Source organism: Scyliorhinus torazame, chromosome 30 (genome assembly GCF_047496885.1).
Source record: "Scyliorhinus torazame isolate Kashiwa2021f chromosome 30, sScyTor2.1, whole genome shotgun sequence".
Classification (NCBI taxonomy): domain Eukaryota; kingdom Metazoa; phylum Chordata; class Chondrichthyes; order Carcharhiniformes; family Scyliorhinidae; genus Scyliorhinus; species Scyliorhinus torazame.
The window spans coordinates 12,471,892-12,486,289 of record NC_092736.1 but is presented as its reverse complement, the minus strand read 5'-3'; the positions used below and the strand labels follow the sequence as shown (position 1 = coordinate 12,486,289).

General features: G+C 42.5%; 1 protein-coding gene across 5 annotated transcripts in view; it reads left to right on the top strand.

Annotated features, from left to right (window-relative positions):
* csk (C-terminal Src kinase) overlaps positions 1–14,398 on the top strand; it is a 161,370-nt gene that overhangs the window by 116,676 nt on the left and 30,296 nt on the right. For all 5 annotated transcript variants that reach the window (XM_072492834.1, XM_072492835.1, XM_072492837.1 and 2 more), the window contains one exon: positions 4,980–5,199. In XM_072492834.1, coding sequence (XP_072348935.1) covers positions 4,980–5,199 — 220 coding nt within the window. The remainder of the gene's footprint in view (positions 1–4,979; positions 5,200–14,398) is intronic.

Genomic DNA, 14,398 nt, shown 5'->3' with positions numbered 1-14,398 from the left:
CACTGCAGTAGGAATTGATATGGATTTTGCCCAGGTGTAAAACAGGCGCAATACATACTGATTTCTCGATATGAATTACAGTGTGTTGCCAAACTTATGCTGCTGAATCTTGCACAGGAAACAACATGGCATTGATGCAGAAAGCATGGTGCAACTGTACTGACGATGAGGCTAACTTACACAGAGGCAGAGAGCAAGAGATGCAATTTCTCTCCGCTTTGTGTTTGTTGATCGACAGCTGCAGCTTTCCTCCCGATTTAATGTTTGGCTGGCTTTACCGTTCCCATGTTTCACACACTTTGCAGTTCTCGGTTATTATCAGCTTATTAACTGCAGTGGAAATGAGAACAGCCTAGTGTGTAGAAAAATAAACAGCCACTGCCACAGTTTCGAGTGCACCTTACTTTGATTAATTACTTTTAATTATTCTGCCGAGGTTGTCGTGGAAGGACTGAAACTTAACATGGTGTGACGTTAAGTGTTTTTGAAATTGTGGGTTGGATTCACCTCTTTATACATTCTCCCCGTGCCTGCGTGGGTCTCACCCCCACAACTCAAAAATATGTGCAGGTGAATTGGCCACGTTAAATTGCCCCTTAATTGGGAAAACAAGAATTGGGTACTCTAAATTTATTTTAAAATAGATTCACCTCTTAGTGGCATTTAGTCTTGTTCGGGAATAAGGCAGAATGGTTCACACCCAAACAAGGCTGAAGAAGGAATCTCGAGGGGGAAAGATGGGTTGGGATGTATCTAGGGAAAATTTGTTAAGCGTGTGGTTCAGTGAGTATTGATAATGTAGTCCAGGCCATCCATCTATTATTCTCCCTTTGTCAGAAGGACAGCCAGAATTGATTTTGGGGATGGGCCGCTATTGTTTTCATTCAGCTAGCTTTTAAAAGACCGAATTGTGCCATTAAGCTGATAAATACACCATAAAACTAATTACTAGGCTGCGGGGCCAGATCCTTTCTGTTGTAATAGCTACTCTGAGTGAGATGTTGCAATTGATTTTTCTGGCTTTTGACCAGCACAGACTGCAATTTGAAGGGAAAATATTATATCTTTTGCTTGCTCTGTGCTAGATTTTAATGATTAAATTTCAGATCCATGGGCTCTGTATGTAATGTGACACTGTATCTAAAAGATCTTCCATGAACACTCTTGCTTTTGTGAATGATTTTTGAGCAGTGTGATACAAAAGCTTAAGTTTACTTCCATTTTGGAGAGGAAAGATTGGCTAACTGAAATCTGAAACATTTAATGCCGGTCATTTTCTAAAATGCAAATCTCATCTCAAGTCAGTTACCATTTTACATGGAGTGCTTATAGAATGTCATTTCCATGAAAGGGAACTTCTGCACGGGATCTACTTGATGAAGGGACACGCCTCACCTAAATTTAAAGCCACATTCCTAACTAAGCTAAAAATATACAAGTTGAAAACAGCATGATATTCCTAACCAGCTTCACAAAAAGCATTTGCTTTTAGTGTATGTGCATAATTAAGTAATTACTTACATTCTCTGCACGAGTGACATCTGCAAATTACGATAGTTGCTGCAGCTGAACTTCAGTTATTAGCTCGCTTGCTAAAGCACAGAATTATTTTCCCCGCCTCCAATTCCTAACCCGAAGAATTGAATATATCAAATAAATGTCATTAATTATCATCCGATACTGATGTCTCAAACTATAGTAGCTGTGTAAATATCAAGCTTCCGATGGCAATTTGGGAGGGTGGGGGGACTCTTTTGAAAAGGAATCTGTTCCTTTTCAATTCATGCCAAGTGGCTTAGTTAGCATTAAGTTTGTGCTCTTCTGTTGCCTGACTCTTCCATTGCCTGACTGGCCTGAAGAATATTGGTCAATTTGAGTCTGGTGTGAGATTCTGGGGGCGGGGGAAGAGTGTTTGCGTTCTTAGCCAGGATAGTGGAGGGGGAGGTGGACCCGGACTCTTTGTGGCGATATTTGGTGTGTCAGAGAAGCCGGAGTTAGTGGAGAGGAGGAAGACCGATGTCGTGGCCTTCGCCTCTTTGATTGCACGGCGCCAAATTTTACTGGAGTGGCGTTCGGCATCACCTCCGGGGGTAGCGGCTTGGTTGGGTGACCTGTACAACTTCCTGTGGTTGGAAAAGAGAAAATATGAGTTAAGGGGCTCTGCAGAGGAGTTTGAGAAAAGGTAGAGGATGTTTGTGACCGTGTTTGGAGAGCTGTTCTTTGCAGGTGGTGGTGGGGGGGGGTTGAAAAGGGAAAAAAACTGTACAGACTGTATAGTTGATTCCTGGGAAGCACGTTTACTGGGGGTGTTTATTTACTGTAACCTGTTCTGATACATGTTTGTAATAAAATACATTTTGGAAAAAAAAAGTCTGGTGTGAATGAAAATATAATTTTTCAAGAGAAGGGTAGTTGATGTTATGGAGTGAGAGGTAGGTGTTTTTTTGTGATTGGAAAAAAGTCGCTTGGGGCACTGAGGTGGTTAACAGCATGGTTTAACCTGAGGCAGTTACCAGGGAGGAATATGGAACCAATGGCAAAGCTATGGATTTGTGGCAGTGGCTTAAAATGGTGGTTTATGTCATTTGGAATGTTTAACTGAAGAAAATAATGGTTCATTCAAGCCTAGATATTGGGAAAGGAGTTTGACAACACAGTTAATGGAGACATTGTACTAGATGGTCAAGAGGAGGTGGACTTCGATGTTGTCCATCAAGATCTTCATGCTGCCCCCATGTGTGGGAATGATGTTGCTGGGGAACAATTCGTAAATGGAAGAATTGTAGGGGATTGAAGTGTAATCTTTGAATTTCAAGAGTACTAACGCGGAAGTGGTCAGAGAAACCAATGCTTGATGTTGAACGCGGAAGTGGTCAGAGAAACCAATGCTTGATGTTGAGAGTAAGTCGAGGAGGATTTCTGGTTGATTGTGTACAGGGATGAGGAAGGAAATGGCCTCACAGCCAAGGTCATAGTTCAAAAGCGTGTAATTTTTAAAAATGTGTTTGGGGCCGTTTTGCTGTTCGTCGCAGGAGCGGAAGCCAGGTTGGAGAGATTTAAACATTGAGTTGAGGAAAACGCTGGTACCATTTTGGCAAACCCCAGTGCTTTAAGGGGCTCTGGAGATGATTGGGAGATGCGATGATAATTTGCAAGGATTGATGAATTGAAGATGTTTAATTTTAAAGGAGGGGAAAGATGGTGGTTTTGAAAGGGGAGGAGACTGTACCTGAGAGAGAACCATTTCCATTTTGTAAGAGTCCTTCCTGTTTATTTCTGTTGCCATTTATTTTTTAATTATTTTGGTCCATGGACCCATAATCAGGATGTGCCTTTAAGAAGAAGATTTAAAGTCAAAGCAGCCTGCTTTCCAGGACACCATGTTCCCTGGCTTTGCATTTTGTATAGAAGAAGCCAGACTCCTCTTCACCAAGTGGATCTTGGGAGACACCTTTGGAGGGTGTTGGTTCGATTGGTTAACTGGCAACCGGTGGACTGGACAGGGACAGTGTTCTGCCTGACAACAGTCCGCGATTGGTTCCTGTGTGATGCTTTCTGAGAGCACTTGGCAGAAATGTTTAGATCTTGGATAGTAGATAGTCATTATATTTTCTGTTAATTAAAATTCTGTATATAATAAAAGGCTACTTGTGCTTTAAAGTTACAAACTTGGTGACTGTAGTTTATTGGGATCAACCAAGGAACTTGGGTATTTTAAATAAAAATCTAATTTCATCTGTGTTGCGAGTCCATGTCAACTGGGATTGGAATTGACCGCGAGCTAGCCCATTGTATCGTGCCATTGTCAAGTAGCATGATGACGAGGAATGGAAGTTGGGCTTTTGGCTTGTAGAAGGATGGGGAAAGAGGAATCGGAGACATATTTTGTAGTTTATTCTTTAAACACCAACTTGCTTCATATATCATCAGACTTTAGATAAAGCGATATTTTTCTGCAGCAATTTAAATTTATATAATTTATTTAACACAGTAAAAGACCCAAGGCACTTAGTATGAGTGATGAACAGAAAACACCAAACAAATAGCTTCTCTGAGGTACTGTAGTTTAGATTACTGCTGACTCCTCAATTAAACTTGGCACCTTGGTGCAATTCACTTTTAATTTAATTCCAAAATGGGCGTCAGGATGGCACCATGGTTAGCATTGCTGCCTCAAGGCGCCGATGATCCGGGTTCGATCCCGGCACCGGGTCACTGTCCGTGGGAGTTTGCACATTCTCCCCGTGCCTGCATGGGTTTCACCCCTGCAACCCAAAAAGATGCGCAGGGTAGACGGATTGGCCACGCTAAATTGCCCCTTAATTAGAAAAAACAATGAATTGGGTACTCTAAAAATTTTAAAATAGTGCATCCTTTGGCAAATCTTCTATGAAATCATAGAAAATGTCATTGTAGATGTGGCTTGACTGTCTCATAACATATTGCAAAATTGCAGCAACAATAACTTGTATCAAAAAAGTCATCCCATAGTTTGCTACTTGTGAAATATACAACAACAGTGAATGAGCATAATAAACCTTAATCTTATTTAAATTACAGAAGTTGGGAATTGGTTAAATAGTGTATTTCACTTTAGTAATTAACTTGTTGTGAAATGGAAAAGAAATAGAATGGTTATTGCTTGTCCACTCCCAGGTTTAAGTAGCCTCTATGGTTGTTGTCCATGATGTGTTGGAACAAGTCAAATGCAGTGATGGTGTGGAGAGGCAAGAAAGGGGAGGGGGCATTTTGAAAGGCTGCATTAAACAAAAATAATTTGCCGCCTGTCTTTACTTGAACACTCAAGAATAGAATCATGCAGGGGTTATGTTTTTTTTCTCCTTCTCAACCTGTGTCCAAATAGTTTATGGAGAACATCTGGTTAGAAGTCTGTGGTGAAACAGTTTTGATTATTTGCTGCCTGTCACCTGCTCTATTTCATTATTGTTTTTTTGATTTATGTTACTTATCTATTGCAGCTGGTTTCATGGAAAAATTACTCGCGAGCAAGCAGAGCGGCTACTGTACCCTCCTGAAGACGGTTTATATTTGGTACGAGAAAGTACCAACTACCCTGGGGACTACACACTGTGTGTGAGCTGTAGCGGGAAGGTGGAACATTACAGAATCATTTATTCTTCCAGCAAACTCAGCATCGATGAGGAAGCCTACTTTGACAACCTGATGCAATTAGTAGAGGTTAGCTTGATTTTAGTCATCGGACTCGAAACGTTCGCTCTTTTCTCTCCCTATAGATGCTGCCGCACCTGCTGGGATTTTCCAGCATTTTCTCTTTGATTTTCAACAACTCTTGTCAACTTTGTTTTAAGCACTATGCTTTGTGGATCCAGTCTGCTTTTTAGAATAATATTGGTTTTTAGCAGCACTCCAATATTGAAGTAATAATAATAATTATAATAATCGCTTATTGTCACAAGTAAGCTTCAATGAAGTTATTGTGAAAAGTATTGGACGTCATGGGCAATTTTTAAAAAATGACTGTACTATGAACTATTTTGGCACCATTATAGAATTTAAATTTTTTTTTTGGATAAATTTAGAGTACCCAATTCATTTTTTCCAATTAAGGGGGCAATTTAGCGTGTTCAATCCACCTACCTTGCACATCTTTGGGTTGTGGGGCCGAAACCCACGCAAACGGGGAGAATGTGAAAACTCCACACGGACAGTGGCCCAGAGCCGGGATCGAACCTGGGACCTCAGCGCCGTGAGACTGCAGTGCTACCACTGTGCCACCGTGCTGCCCCGATAGAATTAAAATTTAAGAATTAGTAGAACACGGGTAATGCAGAGGCACCTTCTAGCATGTAGTTCTATTTTTCGCAATTATTAAGAAAATATTAAAACTTGTTCTGGACATGAGCAAGATTGGATCCACTTGTGTCACCTGTTGGCCACACAGCAAAATTCGCTACTCTTAACCACTTGACTTGCAATCTGCCTCACATTAGCAAATTTGAATGTGCTTTGGTATAAAAAGTTGCCTCAAGGTGTTTGTATGTACACCTAAAGTCATTCTACCGCACGCGCACGTTTTAAAAATTTAGCGTTTGGCAATTTTGTTCGCGTGAAGTTCTGATTACTTCATTCTGTTTGTCAAGTGTCCTGGCTCCGTATCCCACGTACAAATGTAATACTTTGGGCTGAAACAAGTTTCTGAATTTAAAAATTCTCTGCCTTGCATTTCTCAAGTGTGAATGGCAGGCAACATTTTCACAATATTGTCGCAAGCGGGGCATTCTGTCCGTGGTCCAATTCGTGATTCAGTTGTCAGGAGGAAATGCATGTCGGACAGGCAGTTCAAATTTTAAAAAAATTCTTCCATCTTGTGAGAATGCGTCTTTAATATTTTACATCGATGAAAACTTTCCACCTGGTTTAATGAAGCTATTGCAGATGAAGAATGTGCAATAAAATATTATGTTTTTGCAAATTTCTTCATTGGCAAGTATAGGTCAGTTTTGGCCCAGGCGATAACTGTGATTGTTTCGCAACATTTGAGGAAACTTTGTTCTTTTATTTGGTGTCCACATACAAAAGTTGTTGACCCTTGACGTAGAAGAAAAAAAGCCAAGTTCCTGAATCTACAGGATTGCCCCCTATTACCCCCTACCCAATTTGTGTGCTATCCTAACTTGGAACTTTATCACTGTTCCTTCATTCTTGTTGGTTCAGAATCTTTGAACTTCCGAACAACACTAATGACATAGCTTCACCATATAGACCGCAGTGATATGGGGCGGCACAGTGGTTAGAACTTCTGCCTCACAGCAGCAGGGATCCGGGTTCCATTCTGACCTTGTGTGGCTGTGGCATTTATACGTTCTCCCTGTGTCTTTGAGTTTCCCTGTGTGCTCCAGTTTCCTCCCACAGCCCAAAGGTGTGCAGGTTAGGTGGATTTGGCCATGCTAAAATAATTATTTTTAATGCCTGGTTGCGTGGGGTTAAGGGGATAGGGCAGGGAGTGGACCTAGGTGGGGTGCTCTTTTGAAGCGTTGATGCAGACTCGATGGGCCAAATGGCCTCCTGCACTGTAGGAATTCTCCATAAGACAGTTCACCACCACCACTTCAAGGGTGATCAGTATATATTAGGTTTGCCAGTGCCATCCATGAATAAATTAAAAAAGCTGAAGGGTTAGTAAAATTATTTTACAAGAGCCAAGATCATTCAGCCTCAACTCTTGAAGGCCTGTTCTGCTGGAAGAGGAAGCCTTCTGTTTCCTCAGACCCAGAAATATTTACGAGAGAGCAATCTGTGCCATCAACCTCTCTCAAACAGAAGACTGATGGAAACTGAGCCAACCCTTGCACCTCCCGGATCCATTTTGATGCAAGGATTGACTTCTGTGACTAGAGAGCTACACCAATTGTAGTGAATTTTAGATTCTGCACTTGACATCTTGGCTCCAGATAAATCAGCCTAATTTTCCATGGTGCAATTTAAATCACCTTTCCGGGCTACCTATAATGAATTGGAACGGCAGAACAATTTATACTCAGACTATATTTATGGGGCAATTTATGGAGAATGGGGCAGCACGGTAGCATTGTGGATAGCACAAATGCTTCACAGCTCCAGGGTCCCAGGTTCGATTCCAGCTTGGGTCACTGTCTGTGCGGAGTCTGCACATCATCCCTGTGTGTGCGTGGGTTTCCTCCGGGTGCTCCGTCCAAAGTCCAAAGATGTGCGGGTTAGGTGGATTGGCCATGCTAAATTGCCCCTAGTGTCCAAAATTGCCCTTAGTGTAGGGTGGGGTTACTGGGTTATGGGGATAGGATGGAGGTGTGGACCTTGGGTAGGGTGTTCTTTCCAAGAGCCGTGCAGACTCGATGGGCCGAATGGCCTCCTTCTGCACTGTAAATTCTATGATATCCTCCCCAAAGTGCAATATATTGGCTAATCTTTTAAGTGTTTTTAATTGGGGGCATTTACCAAAGTTGTTGAGAGCTATCATCTACTTTTGGTAGGAAATGTATTTATGTATTTCAATTTTTTTTATCCCATCCTTAAAGTTACAAAACCAATGCGCATAGTGGACAGAGCAAACCCTGAATCCGTCTCATTGCTTACTGCAAAAACCAATCCAAGTTCATATTGAAGCCAATTCATGGTCTCCACAAGGGAGACCTACAAGATCCAAGCTGACAAGAAAAGGCATTGCACCTCATCTTGGGCTTGATCTGACACTTGATCTTAGCCAGAAGGCCAAGGAGCATTGGGGGACTTTATTTTTGCCGCTTTATGTTGCTGGGCTTGTGGAAAATTAGATGATTTGAGCGAATTCTGTTCGCTGCTTTCAGTTTTCTTAGCTCCTGTGAAAGCTGCATATCTGTGATTCTTAAAAACCCCTTGCACTTCATTCTCATGTTATCCACGTATGGTGAAATGTGTCGTGAACTTCATGCTTTGACATTTGCAGTTCATCTTGTTTGGCCCATTGTACAGTCATGATACTGCATGTGTCATTTTTATTTAAAGCTGCTGGAAGTTCCATTCCAGGGAAGTAATGGTGGTGAAATTCATCATGGCTTTTACAACTGAAAAGAAGTGCTGCTTTATTTTTCTTGAGCTTTGGGCTTCAGGCTTCAAAATAACCTGGACCAAGGAACACTTTCACTCTATCATTTTTTGCAGGAACAAAACCTCATGTAAACCAGTTACTAAGCTGCCAGCATCACATTTTCTTTGTAAAATTGTTTCCTCCTTGTAATAATTATCCCTAGTTCCACATGCGGGCAGCTTCTGCACAAAGTTGGAAGAGCACTGTTTGAAGATGGTGTATGCGCCTTCACTAAAGATGATCCTAATGGTTCAATTGAAGGTGACAAGTGGATTGGTGTGGCTCTGGTGAATATTGCTTTGCAGTTTTAACTCTTCGTTCCTTTTTGCACTGCATTGATCCTGATTCGTTTTTACAAGGAGGTTGAACAGACTGGGGAAATGCGATTACATTTTCGTTGCAGCTCTCCTGTTATTACAAAACTACAGTGTCGTTCAGGATGAGTTCTTGTGTGTTTTAAAAAAGGAAGAGCAGAATGGTGCACTACACTGATATAGCGTGAGAAACCAATTTGAGGCGTTTTACTTAAAGGATGCAGGATGCCTTTTTCAGGCTGAGTCACGACACGACAGCTGTGAGCCATGTTGGGTAGCGTACTGGTCCCATGAGTTTTTAGTTGCTTCATCGTTTCTGTTGAACTTTTGATAGAGGATCTACTGGTCTGAAATGTGACTGAAACTTGTCAGTCGTGATAATAGTGCACAAGGGCCAAGAATCTCTTAAAAAGTATAAATTTAAATGCCTTTTCCAAATAGTTATGGCGTGTTGGATGAAGATGGTTACAGATCCACTACTGCTCACAGTTTAACTTGTGGCTCTCTGGATTGTAAAAGCCAGTTTATCCCAAATGCTCTTGTCACTGAAAAAATGAAATGAAATGAAAATCACTTAGTCACTAGTAGGCTTCAAATGAAGTTACTGTGAAAAGCCCCCAGTCGCCACATTCCGGCCGCTGTTTGGGGAGGCTGGTACGGGAATTGAACCGTGCTGCTGGCCTGCCTTGGACTGCTTTAAAAGCCAGCTATTTAGCCCTGTGCTAAACCAGACCCTTAATTCTGTTGGGAGTTCACCAGAGTAAAAATAATACCATTTTCCAGTTCTGAAAGCTATTTTATTCAGTGATGAAAGAATTTTGGATCTGTAGCCAAGAATAAGCTGCTAATTGACTTTTGATTTTTAAACACTGATCAAAGGTGTTCCGCAAAGCGGTCACCCAGTCTGCATTTAGTCTCTCCAAAGTAAACTGCATTGAGAACAGCAAATGTGATAGAGCAGATTGAAGGAGGTGCACATGAAGTGCTGCCTCACTTGATAAGAGTGTTTAGGCCGTGGGATGGTGAGGAGGGAGGAGTTGATGGGGCAGGTGTTACACCGTCTGCGATTGCATGGGAAGGTGGCGCAGGAAGAGGGTGAGGTGGAGGAGTGGACCAGGGTAGCCTGAAGGAAATGGTCCCTGCCAAATGCTGACGGGGGGAGTGAGGGGATGATGTTTTTGGTGGTGGCATCATGCTGGAGTTGGCGGAACTGGCGGAGGATGATTCTTTGAATGCGGAGGTTGGTGGGGTGAAATGTGAGGACAAGGGGGACCCTATCCTGGTTCTGGGAAGGGGTGATAGCAGAGGTGCAGGAGATGGGTTGGTCGAGAGCCCTATTGACAACTGGGTTGGAAACCACGATGAAAGATGAACTAAGAGATGTCAGCAGCACCGTTTTGGAAAGTGGCATAATCGGATCAGATGCGACTGAGGCGAAAGAACTGGGAGAATGGGATGGAGTCCTTACGGAATGTTGGGTGTGAAGAGCTGTCGTCGAGGTAGCAGTGGGAGTCAATGGGTTTGTAATGGATACTAGTGGACAGTCTATCTCAGGAAATTGAAAGGTCAAGGAAGGGGGGAGGGAAGTATCGGAGATGGACCGTGTGAAAGTGATCGAGGGATGGAAATTGGAAGCAAAATGAATAAATCTTTCCAGATCCAGATGGTAATGTGAAGTGGCACCAAAACAGTTGTCGATGTACCGATAAGAGTTGTGGGATGGGGCCATAGTAAGACTGGAACAGGGAATGTTCCACATACCCCAAAAAGACACGGGCAAAACCGGGACCCATGCGGGGCCCCATAGACACACCTTTGGTTTGGAGGAAATGAGACATGTTAGAGGAGAAATTGTTCAGTGAGAGGACAAATTGAGCCAGACAGAAAGGAGTGGTGGTGGATGGGGATTGTTCAGGCCTCTGTTCAAGGAAGAAGCGGAGAGCCCTCAGACCATCCTGGTGGGGAATGGAGGTATAGAGGGATTGGGTATCCATGGTGTAGAGGAGGTGGCCAGGGAGCTGGAAGTTGTTCTGATGTAGGGCATCAGAGGAGTCATAAACATGGGTGGGAAGGGACTGGGCAAGAGGAGAGAGTATGGAGTTAAGATAGGAAGAAATGAGTTTGGTGGGACAGGAACAGGTGAACAAATGAGCTTACTGGGACAGTCTTGTATGTGGATTTTAGGGAGGAGGTAGAAGCGGGCTGTCCAGGATTCTTTCTGATTAGTTCTCTGCTAAAAAGCATACTTAAATCAATTAAATTGCCTTACAATCTCTGGCCAATTGCAGACTCGGTAATAACTTGGAACAAGGCAGTTCTGTTGTTCCTGAAGTGGTAAATGGAGACAATGCTTACTGTATATTGGAACATTTTACTGAATGAAACCAAAAAAACTGCTTCAGAAAAATGCAGTCGTTCTGTTAAATTAAATATTTCTCCACACCTTTTTTTTTGAAGAAATATTATAACCAGGATAAAGGAACAGTGAGGTAATCTGTCCCCACCCTCTGTGTGTCACTTCCTTAATAATTGGCTATGCAAAAGCACACTGCTGGCATTTCCCCACCCAAAACAATCAAGCAATTGACGATCTGTCACTGGGGTTTGTGGAATTCCATTCTGCAGTCTGCTGCTGGTGATAGAAAAGTAAGTTTCAAAATGACACTCGGCATTGTATGGTGCTAAATTAGCAGACATTTGTGACTCTATGTGACTTCTCTAAATAGATAGTTCCACACTGGATTTGTTTGTGCCATTCGGGGGCTGAGAATTTCAAATGCATCACTTTGCACGCAGGCCAGGGTAGTTGATTTGCTCTCGTTTTTGTGTCATGAGCTCTGCCTGTGCCTACTTTTCACCTGTTTTTGAAATGAAATGTGCAAATGTTGATGATGAGTGTTGTAAAAACATTCAGATATTCAAAGGTGGGTGCAGCGAAAGGAAGCTCTGCAATGGTTTGTGGTACGGGTAACTTGAAATGTGCTCTCTCAATGTTAATTTTATTTAAGTATGAGTGTAATCACCAATCCAGTGGCTCCATCTCTGAGCCCCCCCCACTGAATTTTATCAGGGGACAGTCTTCAACATTGTGAGCCATTGAGTGAGGTGCACCACAGCTGCAATTCGGGTTCCCTGCGAGGCCCACCTGTGCCAATTTTCTGCACAAAGGCCTTAGCCAGTGCGGAATTGGTTGAGGAATGTCCAGTGTCGCGAAGATGATTTTTAATAGTGGCAGGTTGGTATTTCCATTCCTACTGCCACAGGGCGTCTGTTGTTATTCCTTGGTGCGGCGGTCATAGCCATACAAGCTGGCATGGTGGGAGGCGACCAGCAGGTGAATTGGTAAGGTCCATGTGTAGCGGCAGGCTTGGGTTGATGTAGACCTTCTCCAGGAATTTTCTTGTTGCGATCTCGCTCCCCATGTGAGGGGGCGGGGTGTTGCTCAGAACTGGGAGAGTTGATTGGAGGGTACCCGAGATGATATGCATTGCTGTGTTGAGCTGGGAATGTTGATTCACTTCAGCTGTCAATGCAGAAATGCAAAAAACTTAAATATGGCTTCAAGTGTTCACCGTTTAACTAGTCTGAAGTTTCAAAGGGCGAACCTTGGTTTCTGGTGCAAATCTACATCACAATCACACACGCAGGGGCAGGCGTGCGCAGATGTTCAGACGTAGCACCTCGCAAGTTACCCCAACACGGTTACTTTCTGGGCTCACATACAAATTAGGAACAGGAGTGCCCCTATACCCTTTGGTTCCCTTATCAATCCAGTATCTGCCAAACACAACCGTGGACATATTCAATGACCATGCCTCTACTGCTCTTGAGAGATGACAATTCCAGAGACCAACAGCCATCTAAGAGAAAGCAGTTTCTCCCCATCATATTCTTAAATAAGTGGCCCTTATTTTCAAACCACGTCCCTTATTCCTGATCTCTCCCACAAGGACAAACATCCTCTCAGCATCCACCCTGTCAATTCCACTCGGGATCTTGTGTGTTTCAATAGGATCATTCCTCTTCTTCTAAACTCCAGTGCGTACAGGCCCAACTGGTTCCAACAGAACTTCATCCTTAGAATCGGTCACGTGAACTTATGACCTTTCTCCAGTAAGAAGACCAAAACTGTACACAGTGCTCCACATGTGGTCTCACCAGCACCGCATATAATTGTAATAAAACATTCCTCCTTTTATATTCCATTTACCCTCCTAATCACCTGATGTACCTGCAGACTAACATCTTGTGGTTCACATGCCAGAACACCCAGATCTCAGTACCACAGGGTTTTGCAATCTTTCTGCATTTGCTCTTGGTGATAATATGGATGAATACCAGTGGTAACCGGAGGGAGGCTCTTAAGTGGCCATTAATTGCCTTGCAATTAATGAACATTTCGTTCCAGTCATACCAAAGATGAATTAATTTCTACTCTGCCAATTGAATCAAGTAAGACCGTTGAAAAATGGTACAGTTTCATTATTCCTGGTCTCTCTGGTGTAAATGTACATATATGTGGCTAAGTCAGAACGTTTGTCCAATTCAAGGAAATAGAATATTTTTTTCAGTGACATGATAGTTGAGTGGCAGTGTTTTCTTGCTGTAAAAAGTTGTGTACCTTAGTCAATGAGTTCAGAGTTGAACTCTTCAGATTTTCTATTATGTCAATGTTTGTCTAAATGCTGAGGCAACAATTTAAAATAGCAGATTTAGGGCAATTGCGCTGCAAATCCTTAAGTAGTGGTGCTCTGTTGCAGAACAGGGTCTGAAGTGTGAGGGGGGTATAAGCAAGAGCAGCTTTAGAAACAGTGGTACAGAAATATAAATGTATAATATCTGATTTGTGCCAGTTATGCTTTGGGTGCTGTCCTGATCACCTCCATGGGTCTACATGCTGTAATCTTGTGCACTTTGGGATAATGGAGCTCCAATAAATAAAACTGCAGAAATGCATTGTCTTTGTGGCAACAAGGCCAGTGGCAACTTGCTGACTTGCAGGCATCCGATCAAAGCATGTATGTGTACTGGTGATTGAAGTAGTGGCTAAATTGAGATCAGCACTTGTGGCTTTTGATTAGAAATTGTTGCCTTTGGCTGTTCAGATTGAATTTGTGGATTTATTTTTTGGGGGAAGTTATTTGTAACATAACATGCCTAAAGCTTTGAAGGAAATTAGTGGGTTTGTTGGAAGTTCCCTTTTAACTTTTCAAGCTAAGTGCCAACAACTTTTTTTGTTGCCGAAATACTTTTAGCATTTATTCTGCAAAAGTGTTTTAAATTTCACCTATTGATCACAACGCTTGTGTGTTCCAATACGATCACCCCTCAGTCTTCTAAAGTGCAATGGACACAGGCCCAGCCTGTCCACTCTCAGTAACTTCATTGCAGTTTTAATGTAAGCCTACTTGTGTCACTAATAAAGATCATTTTTTAAAAAGATGCTGAGGCGGGCCCCTGCTGCAATGACGAGAGAATTTTCATCCAGTTAAGCATGTGT